Here is a 19358-nt window from a genome sequence, read left to right as displayed (position 1 = left end):
GCCCTTAATCAACTTCCCCAGAGTTAGATAAACTCATGCATCTAGCACGAAGGAAGTCCGAGGTAGTTTAGCATTAGCCTATGGTATCTACTAGCATGCTAGCAGTTACATATACTTCCAGTCATTGCGCTAACGCTAGTTAGCAATTACACTAACACTAGTTAGCAACTTCCTTCACATTTCATGCAGAGATATAAAAATGGTATCCACAAGTTCATCTGACTCTGGGGAAGTAGATAAAGGGATTCATTGCCAAAATCCTGAAGTATCCCTTTAAGCAATGGAGAGAGCTGTGGATGTGTCTGAGTCAACAAATCAGCACCCACTTTGGTTTAGGCAGCTATATGACCATGAATACCACACAACAGCAAGGATGCCCCTGCCTGACAGAAAAGTGACAATCTATTCAAAGGTTGAAGTTAATTAATGAAGGGGAAAAGGGACAAACCAATTACCTCACCCCCAAAACCCACCCCCAGACACCCCTACCTCCTTTGAATCTATCTTATAAGTTAAGACCCCCCCACCCCTCGCTCTTCTCCGGTTCTATATATAGGCCCCCCAGACCATCTGCAATAATGATATTGCTCTCTTGATATCCCCATCAGCACTTTATGACGTGCAAAGAAGTTTCGGCCGCCACCCCCCACCCCCCACCCTCCACTTTAACTTTTTCCCCCAACCTCCCCTTGCCACCACCGCCCCTGCCCCCGCAGCCCCCCCTCAAAGATCTGCCATCCAAGCTCTGGGTGGATTTCGCACTCCCTGGGATCTGAGTCCAACCACAGGTCAGAGGCTGTGATTTGTAAACTTCTGACTGAGATTAACCTGAAGCCTTCATCTCCCAATGGTATTAATAGACCTCTGAACAGAAGGATTACAAAAACTGGGTGAGTGGATCATGCCATCAGCTGGATTTTATTAACCAATTGCATGCAGGACTTGACCGTCAACACAACCTGGAAGGTAAATAAAATTCGGCAATAGCTTCACCTATAGCATTCACTTAGGATACAAATAACTGCACTTGAGAATGGAATTAATGGTTGAAGATGTTGACTCAATGAGAAAAGCATTATTTCAATTTAAGGGATATAAAGGGCTTTTGAAGAAGGCATGGTGAAGTGGTCTTGAAGATCCTTGATTGTTTTTAGAATTGACCCATGTCTTAAAGACGCAGGCAGGCTCTGAGGGAATGTGCTGACCGCTCCCTTCTGTCCAACTGATTTACAATGATTTACATCTGTAAAGTCCTCCACCCACAATCCTTTCTCTAATCCCCCAACCTCTCACCTCTCAACATCTTAATTCGACTTTTAGGAAAATTCGATCATTCTCTTCACAATTGTGCCAGTGTGTATGTGTTTGTATATGAATGTCCATTGCGTCTCACACATCTGATAGTCCACTGACGCCACTATTCGTCGCTAAAAGGTCTTGGCTGAAAATGGAGCTTAAAAATAGCTCTGGTGGATTAAGTTACAGTCAGTCGATGTGATGCGAGGTTTGCCATTGACAGGGTCTTAAAGAAGCTGCAGACTCTCAGGACGTGCAGGACAGTATGGCTCAAAGGAGAACTACAGTATATAGAAAGCGATCTGTAAGATATTAACATGCTAGGTGGCATGGAGCTTACCCACATGAAAAAATGCTATAGTATACTATGGTATAAATACTATAGTATTCACTGTAGTGTTTTTGCTGACTTTACAGTAGTATTCACTGTTGTAGGGTTTTTGCGGATTAAATACTGTCGTATTTACTGTTGTGTTGCCAAAAATTACTGCAGTTTACTGTAGTATTTACAGTTTACTATAGTATAAATACCGTAGTAAAAAAGATGGTAGTACATACTATAGTCATTACTGTGGTGTTTTTGCAGACTGTAGTATACTGTAGTATTTACTGTAGTGTTTTTGTTTTATTGTTTTTGACATAGCAGTGGGGGCTTTCTCCTTTCTACTGGACAAAATACACAAAGAGCTCATTTTCCATAACCTGTAGGTACAGTGCCTTCGGAAAGTATTCAGACCCGTTGACTTTTTCATAATGCTGTAACCTTACAGGCTTATTCTAAAATTGATTAAATCGTCCCCCCCCCATCAATCTACACACAATACCCCATAATGACAAAGCAAAGACATGTTTTTATAATTTTTTGCTCATTTGTATTTAAAGAAAAAAACAGAAATATCTTATTTACATAAATATTCAGACCCTTTACTCAGTACTTTGTTGAAGCACCTTTGGCAGCGATTACAGCCTCGAGTCTTCTTGGGTATGATGCTACAAGGTTGGCACACCTGTATTTGGGGAGTTTCTACTATTCTTCTCTGCAGATCCTCTCAAGGCCAAAGAGTTCAACCTTGGTTTCATCAGACCAGAGAATCTTGTTTCTCATGGTCTGAGAGTCTTAAGCCTACAGTATACTGGCCACTCTACATTAAAGGCCTAATTGGTGGAGTGCTGCAGAGATGGTTGTCCTTCTGTAAGGTTCTCCCATATCCACAAAGGAACTCTAGGGCTCTGTCAGAGTGACCATCGGGTTCTTGGTCACCTCCCTGACCAAGGCCCTTCTCTCCCGATTGCTCAGTTTGGCTGGGCGGCCAGCTCTTGGAAGAGTCTTGGTTTCAAACTTCTTCCAGTTAAGAATAATGGAGGCCACTGTGTTCTTGGGGACTTTCAATGTTGCAGACATTTTTTGGAACCGTTCCCCAGATCTGTGCCTTAACTCAAACCTGTCTCGGCGCTCTACGGACAATTCCTTTGACCTCATGGCTTGGTTTTTGCTCTAACATGCTCTTTCAACTGTGGGACCATATATAGACAGGTGTATGCCTTTCCAAATCATGTCCAATCAATTGAATTTACCACAGGTGGACTCCCATCAAGTTGTAGAAACATCTCAAGGATGATCAATGGAAACAGGATGCACCTGAGCTCAATTTCGAGTCTCATAGCAAAGGGTCTGAATACATATGTGAATAAGGTATTTCTGTTTTTAATTTGTTATAAATTAGCAAAAAAATATTAAAACCTGTTTTTGCTTTGTCATTATGGGGTAATGTGTGTAGATTGCTGAGCATTATTATTTATTTAATCCATTTTAGAATAAGGCTGTAACAAAATGTGTAAAAAGTCAAGTGGTATGAATACTTTCCGGAAGGCACTGTAGGTAGGTAGGTCTGAGGTCTGAACAGATAGTTCAGAGCTTCCGCTCTTTTCTATAACCTATAGGGATCACAATATATGGTCTATGCTTGGCATGTAGGTTTCTGACTCATGAGTGGCACAAATTGGAACATGGGGGAAGGGAATATGCTAATGAAATACTATAGTAATGACTGTTTTTGTGGACTGTAGTGTTTTTGAGGACATTACTGTAGTATTTACTGTAGTGTTTTTGCGCTCTGTAGTATACTGTATTATTTACTATAGTATTCTACAGTATAATACACAATTCTATAGTAAGTACTACACATGGTCGAGGGATACTACAGTGTGTATATAGTATTCTCCAGTATACGACAATTTACTATAGAATTCTATAGTAAGTACTATAGTATTCTATAGTAAACTAGCAACCTAGACTACAGAGTTCCTGTGGCAGATTTCTATGATTACAGCCATGTTCATCTTATCCATCAAATTGGATCGATCTGTTTACTGCAAATTGGATTGATCTGAAAGTCTTGGTAGTTTGTTCTAATTGCCTCATGCAGAGGAATGTGTTTACTGCACCCACCGTAGGCCTATGTATGTGTTAAACCTATCTAATGTCTTGAGTTTTCAGACCAAACAGAACTGAAACCTACAGTGGTCTATATGTTTCCTCTTGGACAGACATCTGTTGGTTATGGGAATGTTAGGACTCTGAAGCCATTGGCATGCACTTTGAACAATGAGCAGGGTGCAGTCTGCATCTAGTCCGCATGGCCTCATAAGTGTCGGTCCCAAGCAGGGTTGGTGGTTGGTTGGTCTTTAAATGGTGCAATGGTTAGAGACTATCACTAGAGGGACTCCTATCTCCTCTCTCTGTCTCCTTTCCACAAGTAGTTTTTAAAAACTATTGAGTGGCTACATCTATATTCTAAATCGGACATATGTTGCTTGGTATGTTGTGTGACCTTTTCTAACTTCCTGTTTACTTGTGTTCACAGTCTGCAGTTATGCCTCATGGAAGACCTGCCCCTCCTAACAAGAGGAAAAAGCCCTCAAAGATCATCACTGACCTGTCACATGTCACTCAAGATGGTAAGGCACAAACATGTGAGCTCAAAAACACAATACATTATATGTACAAAATTATAAACTGGGTGGTTCCAGCCCTGAATGCTGATTGGCTGACAGCCGTGGCATATCAGACCACATACCACGGGTATGACAAAACCTTTATTTTCACTGCTCTAATTACATTGGTAACCAGTTTATAATAGCAATAAGGCACCTCTGGGATTTGTGGTATATGGCCAATATACCACGGCTAAGGGCTGTATCCAGGCACTCAGTGTTGTGTCGTGCTTAAGAACAGTCCTTAGCCGTGGTATTTTGGCCATATACCACACCCCCCCATGCCTTATTGCTATATTTCTCACATATCATTAACAAAAGATTATAGGGGTATCTTCAAAACTATGCGAGAGACCATACAGTACCATACATTAAATTCTGCTCAGTAACATTGATCAATATGAGCCTATGACATTATCAAGAGTAACATACCGTTGTCACGCCCTGACCTGAGAGAGAGGGTTTGTTTCTCTATGTGGTTAGGTCAGGGTGTGGGGTGGGCATCCTATGTTTTGTATTTCTTTGTGTTGGGCCGAGTATGGTTCCTAACCAGAGGCAGCTGTCTATCGTTGTCTCTGATTAGGAACCATACTTAGGCAGCCTTTTTTCCACCTGTGTTTGTGGGATCTTATTTTTGTATTGCTTTGTGTGCCTACAGAACGTGACGGTCGTATTTTCTTTGTCCGTTACTTTTTATCGTGTTCTGAGTAAATAAATCACAAGATGAACATATTCCACGCTGCACCTTGGTCGACTCCTTTTGACGAACGTTACAACCGTACTAACTGGTAAACATAGAGGGCAGTTCTCCGCAGTTCTCCGAAGGTGAGAACTCTCAGGGAGGCCTGGTCTCCCTACGGGCCAGCAGCTAGTCCAAGAGACTGGATCCACTGTTGACAGTTTTTTTGGGTCACATCAAAGAGAATGGAAAGAGAAGTTATTTATAGCCTAATTATTTTGTTCATTGGGGACTTTGTCAAGATCTCTGTGCACTTGTCAGAGAAGCTCCTCCACATGTTCGCACTTAACATGTCCTAATGACTAGCGCCCTGTCACACACACAAACATGTATCTCCTAGATTCCACAGCACAATTACAATCTGTCCTTTACAGTCATTGCTGTAATGGTTTACCCTCCCCTCTCTCTCAGTTGTTGAGTCACAGGATCCATTCTTCAGGCGATGGCATAATGCATTTTTATGAAAATGATGACAGGTGTTTTCCCCTCCACCCATTAAGTGGTATAAAAGTAAATATAGTAGATTTCCTTTGACATCAGTTAAGTGTATTTGTGCTGCCCTTACACTTTTTGTGTCAAATGTCCTGACAGATATAGCAATAAGGCCTAAGCAGAAAGCTGTGTTTTAACACAATGTGGCACTGCATGCTGCTCCAAGCTGACCAGTGTTCAAACGCATTCCCCTCCACGTCTGTTATAACTTATAACATACATAGACAGAAATCATCTTTGAATCACGTAACTAGTGTTGGCTTATAAAGGGATAGTTCAGGATTACAAAATGCAACAGCAGTCATTGAAACACAAGTATTGTCCTTTTTGAACAGCAAATGTTATTGGCATGAAAACAAACAGGAATGGGAAATTATTAAATCCACCAAATTATTAAAGGTTAAGTGCAGTCATAAATGTGATTTTTCTGTGTTTTATACAGTACCAGTCAAAGGTTTGGACACACCTACAAATTCTAGGGTTTTTGTTTATGTTTACTATTTTCTACATTGTAGAATAACAGTGAAGATATCAGAAATATGAAATAACACATATGGGATCATGCAGTAACCAAACAAGTGTTAAACAAATCAAAGTATATTTTATATCAGAGATTTTTTAAAGTAGCCACCCTTTGACTTGATGACAGCTTTGCAGACTCTTGGCATTCTCTCAACCAGCTTCATGAAGTAGTCACTTGGAATGCATTTCATTTAACAGGTGTGTTAAAAGTTAATTTGTGGAATTTCTTTCCATTTTAATTCGTTTGAGCCAATCAGTTGTGTTGTGACAAGGTAGGGGTGGTATACAGAAGATAGCCCTATTTGGTAAAAGACCAAGTCCATATTATGGCAAGAACAGCTCAAATAAGCAAAGAGAAATGACAGTCCATCATTACTTTAAGACATGAAGGTCAGTCAATCAGGAAAATGTCAAGAACTTTGAAAGTTTCTTCAAGTGCAGTCGCCAAAAATATCAAGCGCTACGGTGAAACTAGCTCTCATGACGACCACGACAGGAAAGAGGATAAGTTCATTAGAGTTTCCAGCCTCAGAAATTGAAGCCCAAATAAATGCTTCACAGAGTTTAAGTAACAGCCACATCTCAACATCAACTGTTCAGAGGAGACTGCGTGAATCTGGCCTTCATTGACGAATTGCTGCAAAGAAACCACTACCAAAGGACACCAATAAGAAGAAGAGACTTGCTTGGGCCAAGAAACACGAGCAATGGACAATAGACTGGTGGAAATCTGTCCTTTGGTCTGATGAGTCCAAATTTGAGATTTTTGGTTCCAACCACTGTGTCTTTGTGAGATGCAGAGTAGGTGAACAGATGATCTCTGCATGTGTGGTTCCCACCGTAAAGCATGGAGGAGGAGGTGTGATGGTGTGGGGGTGCTTTGCTGGTGACACTGTCTGTGATTTATTTAGAATTCAAGGGACATTTAACCAGCATAGCTACCACAGCATTCTGCAGCAATACGCCATCCCATCTGGTTTTCTCTTAGTGGGACTATCATTGTTTTTCAACTGGACAATGACCCAACACACCTTCAGGCTGTGTAAGGGCTATTTGACCAAGAAGGAGAGTGATGGAGTGCTACATCAGATGACCTGGCCTCCACAATCACCCGACCTCAATCCAATTGAGATGGTTTGGGATGAGTTGGACCGCAGTGTGAAGGAAAAGCAGCCAACAAGTGCTCAGCATATGTGGGAATGTGCTAAGCTGTCATCAAGGAAAAGGGTGGCTACTTTGAAGAATACAAATCTAAAATATAATTTGATTTGTTAAACACTTTTTTGGTTACTACATGATTTCATGTGTTATTTCATAGTTTTGATGTCTTCACTATTGTTCTACAAAAGAAAAGAAAAACTTGAATGACTAGATGTGTCCAAACTTTTGACTGGTCCTGTATATATTTCCACACTATGAGGTTGTTATAATACTGTGAACTTGTGAAAATTATGATAATGCATTTTTAGTGTTAGAGCTGTTTGAAAAGACCCCCTGAAATTTCAGCCTTTTTCAGTGGGATGGAGTTTTAGCCTGCCTGGTGACATCACCACCTACTGGGCACATACTGGTTAAATCAACATTGTTTCAATGTTTTTTGTCTACTTATTGGGATGTGGAATCTACGTGGGAAATACATTGGATTATGCGATCATGGTAACCAATTTTCAACATAGACAAACCTTGTCAAATCTTCAACGTGATATCCACTATAAGAAAACAATAGGCTGGGCAGCATCTCCAACTGGAGAGTTGATCTATCTACGGCCATCCCTTTGGTCTCCCATCCATGGTTTAACAAAGCCCAGCCCTGCATAGTTTTGATATTTTTGACTGACTGTTACCAATGTGCTATTGTGAGAATGATTGTAGAGAAATCTACACTTAATAGATTCACTGTTGCTATCGAAGTCATTCCAAATAGTATGTTCTGCAGAGCAAATTAAATGTAGCCATACTTTATCAGTCATATATCATCAAAGATCCTATTTAGGCCTATACAACATTTGGGAAGTCATCAACAGCTATTGTTAAAATGCAGATTCAACTAAAACATGATAGACTGACCAGGTGAATCCAGGTGAAAGCTACAATCCCTTATTGATGTCACCTGTTAAATCCACTTCAATTAGTGTAGATGAAAGGGAGGAGACAGGTTAAAGAAGGATTTTTAAGCCTTGAGGCATTTGAGACATGGATTGTGTATGTGTGCCATTCAGAGGGTGAATGGGCAAGACAAAATATTGAAGTGCCTTTGAACAGGGTATGGTAGTAGGTGCCAGGAGAACAGGTTTGTGTCAAGAACTGAAACACTGCTGGGTTCCTCACGCTCAACGCTTCCCGTCTGTATCCAGAATGGTCCACCACCCAAAGAACATCAAGCCAACTTGACACAACTGTGGGAAGAATTGTAGTCAATATTGCGCCAGCATCCCCGTGGAATTCTTTTGACACCTTCTAGAGTATTTGCCCTGATGAATTGAGGCTGTTCTGAGGGAAAAGGGGGGTGCAACGCAATATTAGAAAGGTGTTCCTAATGATTTGTAAACTCAGTGTAGGCCTAGAGTTTCAAGCTTTGCTTGACTTTAAATGGGCGATTTGTGAGTTAATGAAAACATGTTGATTCACATCTCAACACATCTCAACAAAAGTTAAAGAATAGGATTATGCCAGTGGCTCAGATGGAACAATCCAAACAGTAGATACATATCCTTTAAATTAGGATATTTGGTAGTTGTCAACCAAACACAATTCAATAAGCTATTACTTTTGTAAGACAGTAAATTGCCTAATATTAAGGCTACCTTACAAACAACTAATGTAACAGTATTTATTCAACCTTAAAACAAGTAACACATCCATGGACACATTTTGAGGCTACTGTAACAGTAAATGTCTTCTTATGTAATTATAGAATACCTACATGTTCAGGGTCACAGGTCTGTGGAAATGTTCACAATTGCTATAATAATCTACACAGAATCTCAAACGGCGTTGCTCACTTGCACCATGTAATCTCAAATAACTGCAGTCCAGGTCATTTAGTTGTGCTATTAGATTAAACACAGTGATAACACATTAACTTGTATAAATAAACCAAATATCTGACATTGTATTCCCATTTGAACTTGTGTGCTTTTAAATGGTTGAAGACACAGTGAGAACTAAACCAAAAATCAGACATTGATTTTCCATTGGAATTTGGTTGTGCTTCTTGATGTTTGAAAGCATAGTGATAACACAATGGGAATCAAAAAAACTTTTGATTGTCTTTTTGAGAGGCTAAACATTGGGTTGGAATCTCATTGATCAATGTATCTACAAAATATTACTCAATTCTCCATGTTAAAATTACATGGTGTGCCCAGTGGGCAAGCGGTAAATGAGTTAATTGACCAGTAAGAAAGAGTTCCAAACCTCTCTGCCAATAAGCGCCAATTTTCAGTTTTCCCCTCTCCTCTCAAACCACTCCCAGACAATCCTTGCAAAATTCTTGTTTGAGAAATTGCTATTTGCGAATAAGCTATTTTTGTTTCTTTTTGACTATTTAGACAGAGTGAATCCATGCAACTTATTACGTGACTTGTTAAGCATATTTTTAATCCTGAATTTATTTAGGCTTGCCATAACAAAGGTGTTGAGTACTTATTGACGAAAAAATTCTAAAACAATAATTTCACTTTGACATTATGGGGTATTTTGTGTAGGCCAGTGATACAACCTGAATTTTAAATGTTGTAACACAACAAAACGTGGAAAAATTCAAGGGGTGTGAATACTTTATGAAGGCACCGTATACGTGCTACCGTAGCTTTAGAGTTGATGTGGAACCTGTGCAGTGTTATGCATTTTAGACTCTCTCCCTTCACCCATCCTGTTTCAACGCCCTGTGACTTCTGACAGATGGAACATAAGCACTGAGAACAGAACAAATGGAGATAACACAGATATGAAAATGGCTCAGGCCTTACCTCATAAAGCTTCAGTCAAAAGCTAGTCATTCTCAGCCAGGCCCAGACTTAGGGAGGAGCTGTTCTCTGCTCTCTCTCCACATTGTTGAAGAATGGCCAGTTCATCTTTGAGCAGAGTGATTTATGAATTTTCCACCGTAATGACAGCAAGAATCTGAGAGCGTCCCCCTCCTACGCAATCATCTGCGCTGAGTGTAATTTCTGCTCTGATGTAAAGATCACATCGACACAGATGTATTTTCTAGGTGAAGGATAAATGATGCACATAAAGTACTGTAACTGTCACGATCGTCGAAATGAGCGGACCAAGGCGCAGCGTGCATATAGTTCCACATCTTTTATTAAAGTGAAACTTCAAAAACAATAAACAAACAACGAACGTGAAAGCTGTGGTGCAACATGCACACACACACAAAACAATATCCCACAAAACAGGTGGGAACAAAGGACAACTTAAGTATGATCCCCAATTAGAGACAACGATAATCAGCTGCCTCTAATTGGGAACCATACACAAAAACAAACATAGAAATACAAAAATTAGGGGAAAAAACGAATCACGCCCTGACCTAAAACACCATAGAGAACCCCAAGGGCTCTCTATGGTCAGGGCGTGACAGTAACATTTATTCAAACAATGATAAGCAAACCGTGGGACCAATTCAAACCAAACAGGTCGCCAGGGTTTCCAGAATAAGTCAAATACGATTCTTTCTGCATAGTGAGATACATTGTTGAGTGTCTTTTTTTGTATCACAATGCAGACATTGTTGAGAATTCAAAGTTGAACAATTGCTGCACCAGAAGAATGATGTTTTTCATTTACCTAGTCACCAAGTTTAATTGAATAGAGCCTTATACAGAATGTGCATCCAGTATAATATAGGAAATCAATATGAGAAATCAATAGACAATGTATGAATTTCTCATCTGCAGAGTTTGAGCCTGAGGCGTCAGAGTTTGACCTGGGGATGAAGATCAAGACTCCCAAGGACAACATGCTGGAGGAGCTGAACCTCTTCACTAACAAGGGCTCCAAGATGTTCAAGATGAGGCAGAAACGTGTGGAGAAGTTCATATATGAGAACAATCCCGACCTCTTCGGCAGTGAGTCGATGGTAAGAAAATGGTAAATCATCCAAGTCAAAATTATAAACTTGTTTTAACAATAGTAATGTTAGTGTTGTAGTATAATTCAAGTAATATAAATGCTGTCCAAAGAGCTTTAACATAAAACAATTGCAGGGAAAATTAGTAACGGATGAGGTAAAAAAGTTATCCCATGGATAGGCTACCAATGTATATTTCAACAACCAGTAGGATTGCCGGCCGAGAGTACTTAGCACCTCTGAACAGTGTCGGACATAATTTGCAAATCGACTGCAAACTGATTCTACATGTAGAAATCGGCAGTCGCCCACCGGTGGGTGGTCCCTATAACACACTGCGCCAACAGCAAGCGAACAAATGGCGAATTAACGGCCCCCTACTGTATGAATGACAATCGGTCTGGGGAGTTTTCTTCTTTATATACTTGTGTGTATTTCAGGAGAACTTCCAGAAGTTGGTCCCCAGCCTGGGTGGTACAATGATGTTGGATGCTAGTGGCCACATGGTGGACAAGCAATCAGGCCCTCCTGTACCCCCTCCCAAACCAGGCAAAGATGGGCATGGTCATGGTAATGAACATAGTCATGATCATGAGCATGGACATGAGCATGGTAATGAGCATGGGCGCCATGGATACCAGGGACATGCACATCATGATGATGTTGCTCCAGGAGAACATGGTCATGGTCAGTATCCATTCAAATTTGCTCATGATCATAGAAAAACTACAGAGTGATTTTGGAATGAGTTCTATGGACCTGCAGTCAGGGGTGTCATGCCCATAGGGGGTAAAAAGGCACGTACCCCCTCAGATATATCCTGTTTTAGACATTTTTGAACTTAATCATCACCAGCAACATATGGGAAAATAGCTAGTTTCTATGTTTTGTAGTCAAAAAGATAGAGGAAGGTAAGTGTTTCCAATAATCCCTATCTTTTTGACTACAAAATATAGAAACACGCCATTTTCACATCTGTTGATGTTGGGTTGGTGCTGGAGATGATGAATATGATGATGACATTTTACAAATGACCCTTTAAATGAATGACTAAACAAAATGTTTAAGCCCATAATTATTCATAAAAAGATCTGACTGGACTAATTTAGCTGCTGTTGATGGGCAGGAGTTATGTTTGTAAATTAAGCTAAACTCAGCAAAAAAAGTAACGCCCCTTTTTCAGGACCCTGTCTTTCAATGATAATTCGTAAAAATCCAAATAATTTCACAGATCTTCATTGTAAAGGGTTTAAACACTGTTTCCCATGCTTGTTCAATGAACCTTATAGGTTTATAGGTTCCCAATCTCCCAACTTCATAACTAGCTACCAAGCCATTTCAGGCTATCAATCAAGTTAGAGTAGCTTGTCTAACTATCTTAGCTGGCATGCCTGCTGGCAAGGTTGCTAGACTTTAGAAAAGCTAGCAATTACTAAACGTACTGAAAAAGACTAATCTCTTTCAACCTAGATTTTAGCAGTGATGCAGAGAAGCATATTTAAAAAAATATATATATATTTTTATTTTTTTTACATATGATTAGGCATAATGATTATGGCTGTAGTTTGCAGGAAAAATCAATTTCAGGTGTTTGAAATATGTTAAATTCTCCAACTTCCACCTACACCCCCCCTCCATCCTCATGTACTTCGTGCCCCCTCTAAAATAATGGGTGAATGACGCCCATGCCTGTAGTGCAATCAGTATATCAAAATTGGATATCATCTCATAGAAAATCTTTTTTCCAGACTCACTGTTTTCCTCCTACAGGTAGTCATGGAGTAGAGGTTGCCTTAGACAAAGCCAAGAAAAGGCATGATTATGTTCCCTCATACGTATCACCGTGGGAAAAGGCCATGAAGGGCAACCAGGAGCTGACATCCAGCATGAGATATCATATGCCAGTCCCCCATGCCCACCTTGATTTGCCCAAGTACAAGTCTTTCAACAGGTACAGTCCCCTCTATGCCTTGCCTGGTTGACTCCATAGCATTTTAAAAGGATTCCTTTGAAATGAGTGTGAAATATTGGAGCCCACCCATTTCCTGTAAAACTCTGACTCTTTTATTGTCCATCCAGGTATGTGAAGCACATCTACAGAAGTTGCCATACAAGATTCATTTAACTTATTAGTCTGATCTTCTTTTGTTGCCCATCACTATATCTGTCTTAGGAGTGCTACACCATTTGGGGGCTTTGATAAGGCCTCTCAGCTCATGACCTTCCAACTGCCAGACACCCATGAGGTGGCCCATGAGGAGCCTGAACCAGCTGTGGTATACCAGCATGACATTGGCGCTCGACCCTCCTTCAACCGCACTCCTATAGGCTGGGTGGGAAGCAGTGAGCCCAGCAGCATCCACATGGAGTTGGATACCCTGCCCTTCGATGGGGAGACTGACGACCTGTGAACAGCATGCCCCACAGACCCAGATGTGCAGACAAAGACCACGCACAATATATAAATCTACATAAAGAAAAAACATACACTTTTTTAGAAAGGTTTGTGAGCCAGTCAACTTTTCCTTGAGTTCAATTCATGAAAGAGGTTTGTTTTCATGAAATAGTTCATGAAAACAAACCACAAAGTTCAATATTTGGCTCTTTAAATTAGAAAGCAAGATAGAAAGAAAGAGGGGGGGATTAGTTAGTATGAATGAAACAAAGAAATCAATCATGAACAAACAAATCAATCGTGAGCCTATCGTGTTCAACCTCCCAGTGAACACAGGAGGCTACCATAACTGTGATTTATGCATACTCTTATTTTTTTCATTATGATTCATTTAGTAGGCATAGTATATTGTTCAATCACACAAGTCTCCAGCTCAGTCACGAAGCAGCAGCATAACATAGTTTATCCATGAGGAGAGACAAATAAACAGGACTGAAGGGTTGAACTTGTTTTCTTTTTTTTTTCTCTGTGTCAGCATGTTGCTGTGTCCACTGCTCATTCAGGAGAGCTACAAGTTGTTCCTTTAGCTGTAGCCTTCTAGCATCATGGTTTTTACTGTATTTCTGTGTTTTCTGTGTTTCTGTGCCACTTTGACTTTTGACAGCTTTGTCAAGGCCCTGCAAATCCAGCAGCCTAGCCTAGGATGCATGCAGTAAGCGTGAGGTGTGCTAATTTCTGTTGCGTGATAATGATTGTGATTAACTAATACAGTACTGCATTACCCAAGATTTCTCCCTAATAAACTTTTTCCAGTTGTAGTTTATGTCTGTTGTACTTTGTATCTCCAGTGTAGGCTACTATAAAGAGGCCTCTTTAGGGCCCATCAATGCAATTCACTTGATGGTAGACAGTAACATGGATGCATTTCAAAGGATCCTTACCTGTGACAAACAGCCTTGAAAATGTGAAATAAAATCATCAGTCTCAGACTCTCCTCCCTAGTTGCGCACTTGGCTATCACCTCCTCTCAACACCCCGAGACAAAATATCGCGAGTATTGGTTGCCTTGGCTGCAGCACAGGGTGTCGCTAGAGGAGGTTTGATTGGGGTTTAGCGGCAGAGCGTTTGACTCGAGTCACTCCAGATAGGATTACCGTTCTCCTAGCAGCAGGATATTATATTGGCAGCAGGATATTATGCTGGCAGCACGATTGCGGATATATTTTTCTAAATAAGAGTCCCCATGCAAAGCCATGCTAAACTTAGTGAATATTGTTTTGTTTTTTAACTTTAGTGAAGGACAACTGTTTTTCTCAGCATCGCAACCACCTTGCAAAAAATAAATGGAGCATTTTATGTTCTTTTATTTATTAATACCAGAATTTATTTAAAAAGTTTACAAAAAGTACAGGTATGTTGAAAGCACAGAAGTCTGGTGAGGGGCTTATATTAATGGCTGGAATGGAGTGAATAGAATGGTTAAAACACGGAAACCACTTGTTTGATACCAATCCATCAGATCCTCCTCTCCACCCTCTCCGAGTTGGGCATCTCCGGCGCGGCTCACTCTTGGATTGCGTCCTACCTGACAGGTCGCTCCTACCAGGTGGCGTGGTGAGAATCTGTCTCCGCACCACATGCTCTCACCACTGGTGTCCCCCCAGGGCTCAGTTCTAGGCCCTCTCCTATTCTCGCTATACACCAAGTCACTTGGCTCTGTCATATCCTCACATGGTCTCTCCTATCATTGCTACGCAGACGACACACAATTAATCTTCTCCTTTCGCCCTTCTGATAACCAGGTGGCGAATCGCATCTCTGCATGTCTGGCAGACATATCAGTGTGGATGACAGATCACCACCTCAAGCTGAACCTCGGCAAGACGGAGCTGCTCTTCCTCCCGGGGAAGGACTGCCCGTTCCATGATCTCGCCATCACGGTTGACAACTCCATTGTGTCCTCCTCCCAGAGTGCTAAGAGCATTGGCGTGACCCTTAACAACACCCTGTCGTTCTCCACTAACATCAAGGCGGTGACCCGATCCTGTAGGTTCATGCTCTACAACATTCACAGAGTACGACCCTGCCTTACACAGGAAGCGGCGCAGGTCCTAATTCCAGGCACTTGTCATCTCTCGTCTGGATTACTGCAACTCACTGTTGGCTGGGCTCCCTGCCTGTGCCATTAAACCCCTACAACTCATCCAGAACGCCGCAGCCCGTCTGGTGTTCAACCTTCCCAAGCTCTCTCACGTCACCCCCGCTCCTCCGCACACTCCACTGGCTTCCAGTTGAAGCTCTCATCTGCTACAAGACCATGGTGCTTGCCAACGGAGCTGTGAGGGGAACGGCACCTCCATACCTTCAGGCTCTGATCAGTCCCTACACCCAAAGAAGGGCACTGCGTTCATCCACCTCTGGCCTGCTGGCCCCCCTACCTCTGCGGAAGCACAGTTCCCGCTCAGCCCAGTCAAAACTGTTCGCTGCTCTGGCACCCCAATGGTGGAACAAGCTCCCTCACAATGCCAGGACAGCGGAGTCAATCACCACCTTCCGGAGACACCTGAAACCCCACCTCTTTAAGGAATACCTGGGATAGAATAAAGTCATCCTTCACAAATTACCACCGGTTTAAGCTATGATGTTGAAATGCCTACTTACAGTTCCATCTCACTGTGCAATCCACCGTCCCATCAGGTCCAGCTGGGCAATTTATAAAATTGATCTCCACTGTAAAAAAGCATCTAGACATTATCTCCCCTTGCTTTTGGCTCACATTTTGTTTTCTACAACAGAGATTTGTATAAACCTTGTTAACAGTGACACGAGAGCAAATGTTCTATGCCAATGATGCAAAATCACGCATTATTGCTCTTTGTTATGGATGTATCCAAGTAAATGGTACTAGAAAACAGCTTAAACCAAAGCAAATACAGCAACATTTCTGTTATTCTGGGTGGACTGTTTGATGCGATTGTGTTAACCGTCGTTGGCTAGCGAACAAGCAAGGTGTAAGAGTACTCCCAACCCCACTTCTTATGGCATGAAAAAAAAAATCTCTATAAGCCAATATGTAATTAATATACAGTGTATTGCATTGACGGCAATGGAACAGGTTGATTAAAAGCCTAGCAACACCACATATTATTAGGTCCCCCATAAAATAACACCATATATATATTCTACAGACCCTACTGAGTACTCCCAACCCCACTTTCACATTGGCACAAATTATATATTTTTCTCTACAGCCCAATATTGGGAACATTTGAATATGAATGTGTATATTGATATGTATAGCTTATATTTATGTGCATTGATACGTATACAGGGCTAATAAAAAAAAAAAACTGCCTGAACATTGTATTTTTCAATAGTGGTCTTACATTTGGCCCTTTTTTTAACTTAAATTCCTTCTTGCAAGAGCGCAGACGGTCTCTGATCATTTATGCATTTGCTTATGATCACTATAAAATGGCCTTTGATTACAATTTAATATATTTTTGTATGCGTTATTAACGTTGCGGTTTTGAAATGTGAGCTTTTATTTTGAAGGTTTCCTCATTACCATACATAGTGACACCCTCATTTGTGCTGCATGCAGAATAGTAGTACGGACAAGGCACAAGACAGCATCGGGACTGAAAAGGTAAGTCGGCTACCTACAAACTTGATAAATAGCCCAAATTATAAACTGGAAGGATTTACATTAAAATACATATTTAGCGCACTATTTAACATGGACATAAACAGTCTGCAATTGCGTGTAAGTAAGTGCACGCTAGTCCTGTGATAAATTGAGAGTGACGTTCACCGCATAGGGAGGTATGCCTTGCAAGAGAGGATGCTCTGCACCGTATCCACAGCACATTGGATTTCGACTCTGTTATCTAACTGGCTCACTTTTTTAAATTGGAATGCACGCACCTAGCCATAGCCACACACTGTATCTTGTAGCTACATTGCTTGCTACTACCAAGTAGTCAATGTACGTGCACGATGTGCTAGCCTTGATACGGATCATCTCTAACGGTGTTTACCAGTTGAACAGGACAGGAGTGATTCACGGACACATTCCGGACCTTTTAGATTTCTTGCAAGCAATGTTGATTTATTTTAACTTAGATAGCTATAGCTAAAATCAATTCAATATGCTACTTGCTGTTATGAACACATAATAATCAAGATGCATGGAAATACATACACTCTAAAAACAAAATATTCCACGAGTATCCTTTAGGGGTTCTACAAATTGAAACTGTGGGGGAACCCCTATAAGTTATTTCAAAGAACCCCTTTTAATGGATCCTCAAATAACCTTTTGAATAACCTTTTGTGGTTAATTTTTGATCTACCTCCCTCCCGTAATATTATTAATAATAACAATACGCATAACAATAACAACAATAACACGATATTTGAGTTGTTAGTGTTTATTATGATTTTAGTGGCAAAGCAGAATAAAAAAAATGCTAAAATGAGGTACACTCCCAGCAGAGCCCCAAGTCCAATAGGTGTATCCTCTGGCGTGTTGATGTTAATGTGTTGATGTTCTCCGTATCCATAGCCAGAATTATTTTAGAGTGCATAGTAATTGAACAGGTTTCCTGTGAATCCCCCCAAAATGTGTTATACAGATTATTAACAAAACATGCACACAACAGTATTCATACCTTGGTTTTTGTGGTAAATGTGAATGAAAAAAACTATTTTGATAATGGTTTTCATACACATACCTTGTCCATAATGTAGAGGACTATGGGATTTTCATTGAAGAGGTAAGGGAGGAGGATGGTACATGTGATCTGCAAAACATACCAATACCAATTGACATACCTTTGTATGCCTCCTCGTCCGTATACCTGCAGACACAGACACAAAAGTGAGCAGTTCAGTCATCGGCACCAAATACAGCTAGCCTTCAACATATTCTTATAGCCTACATATTCTTACCTCTTTGTTGTTGATATCCATTGAATTGTGTCCATTTTCTGTTTTACAAAGATTTGCACGGATATGAAAAGATAGATGAGCGTACAAGGGACAAATCTTGTCTTAATAAATTAAGTAAATCTTTACATTTTTTCAGTTAAGTGCCCGCACCTGCTGTCCTTTCAAATTCAAATCCCAATGTTTCAGTTGGGCAGTTAGGTTCCTGCAAGAACCCCCACCAACTAAGGAGGTTCCTCAATGAGCCCCACCTCCTATGGGGTTCTTGGACAACATTTTTGGGGACATTTTCAGTGCCAAGAACCTTAAGGTTCTTCTAAGAACTTTGAGGATCTTAGAAGAACCCTTGTTGAACCACTAATCAAATCAAATCAAAATGTATTTGTCACATACACATGGTTAGCAGATGTTAATGTGAGTGTAGTGAAATGCTTGTGCTGCTAGTTCCGTCCATGCAGTAATATCTAACAAGTAATCTAACAATTTCGCAACAACTACCTTGTACACACAAGTGTAAAAGTGTAAAGGAATGAATACGAATATGTTTTTAAAATAATATGGATGAGCGATGGCCGAACGCCATAGGCAAGATGCTGTAGATGGTATAGAGTACAGTATATACATATGAGATGAGTAATGTAGGGTATGTAAACATTATATAAAGTGCCATTGTTTAAAGTGACTAGTGTTACATTTATTACATCCAATTTTTAATTTTTGAAGTGGCTAGAGATTTGAGTCAGTATGTTGGCAGCAGCCACTCAATGTTAGTGATGGCTGTTTAACAGTCTGATGGCCTTGAGATAGAAGCTGCTTTTCAATCTCTCTGTCCCAGCTTTGATGCACCTGTACTGACCTCGCCTTCTGGATGATAGCGGGGTGAACAGGCA

At 40.7% G+C, this 19358-nt stretch overlaps 1 protein-coding gene and 1 long non-coding RNA gene across 3 annotated transcripts; one reads left to right on the top strand and one right to left on the bottom strand.

Annotated features, from left to right (window-relative positions):
• The first annotated feature begins 687 nt into the window (after positions 1-687).
• myoz1a (myozenin 1a) lies at positions 688-14336 on the top strand. 2 transcript variants are annotated; one of them, XM_014202373.2, is made up of 6 exons: positions 688-890; positions 4161-4254; positions 10951-11132; positions 11564-11693; positions 12894-13074; positions 13297-14336. In XM_014202373.2, the coding sequence occupies exons 2-6, from the start codon at positions 4170-4172 to the stop codon at positions 13532-13534; spliced, it is 816 nt and encodes a 271-aa protein (XP_014057848.1). In that variant the 5' UTR covers positions 688-890; positions 4161-4169; the 3' UTR covers positions 13535-14336. The 2 variants fall into 2 exon arrangements, with proteins under 2 accessions (XP_014057848.1, XP_014057840.1); XM_014202365.2 differs by having other exon boundaries at positions 11564-11810.
• A 3599-nt stretch (positions 14337-17935) lies between these two features.
• On the bottom strand, positions 17936-18638 carry LOC106606217 (uncharacterized). The gene is made up of 3 exons (XR_001329007.2): positions 18472-18638; positions 18255-18380; positions 17936-18125 (listed from the first exon to the last, which is right to left on the bottom strand). It is a non-coding gene; the product is annotated as an uncharacterized lncRNA (long non-coding RNA).
• Between the last annotated feature and the right edge of the window lie 720 nt (positions 18639-19358).

The sequence above is a fragment of the Salmo salar genome, chromosome ssa01, assembly GCF_905237065.1.
Source record: "Salmo salar chromosome ssa01, Ssal_v3.1, whole genome shotgun sequence".
Taxonomy (NCBI): Eukaryota; Metazoa; Chordata; class Actinopteri; order Salmoniformes; family Salmonidae; genus Salmo; species Salmo salar.
This window is presented reverse-complemented; position numbering and strand designations above follow the sequence as displayed.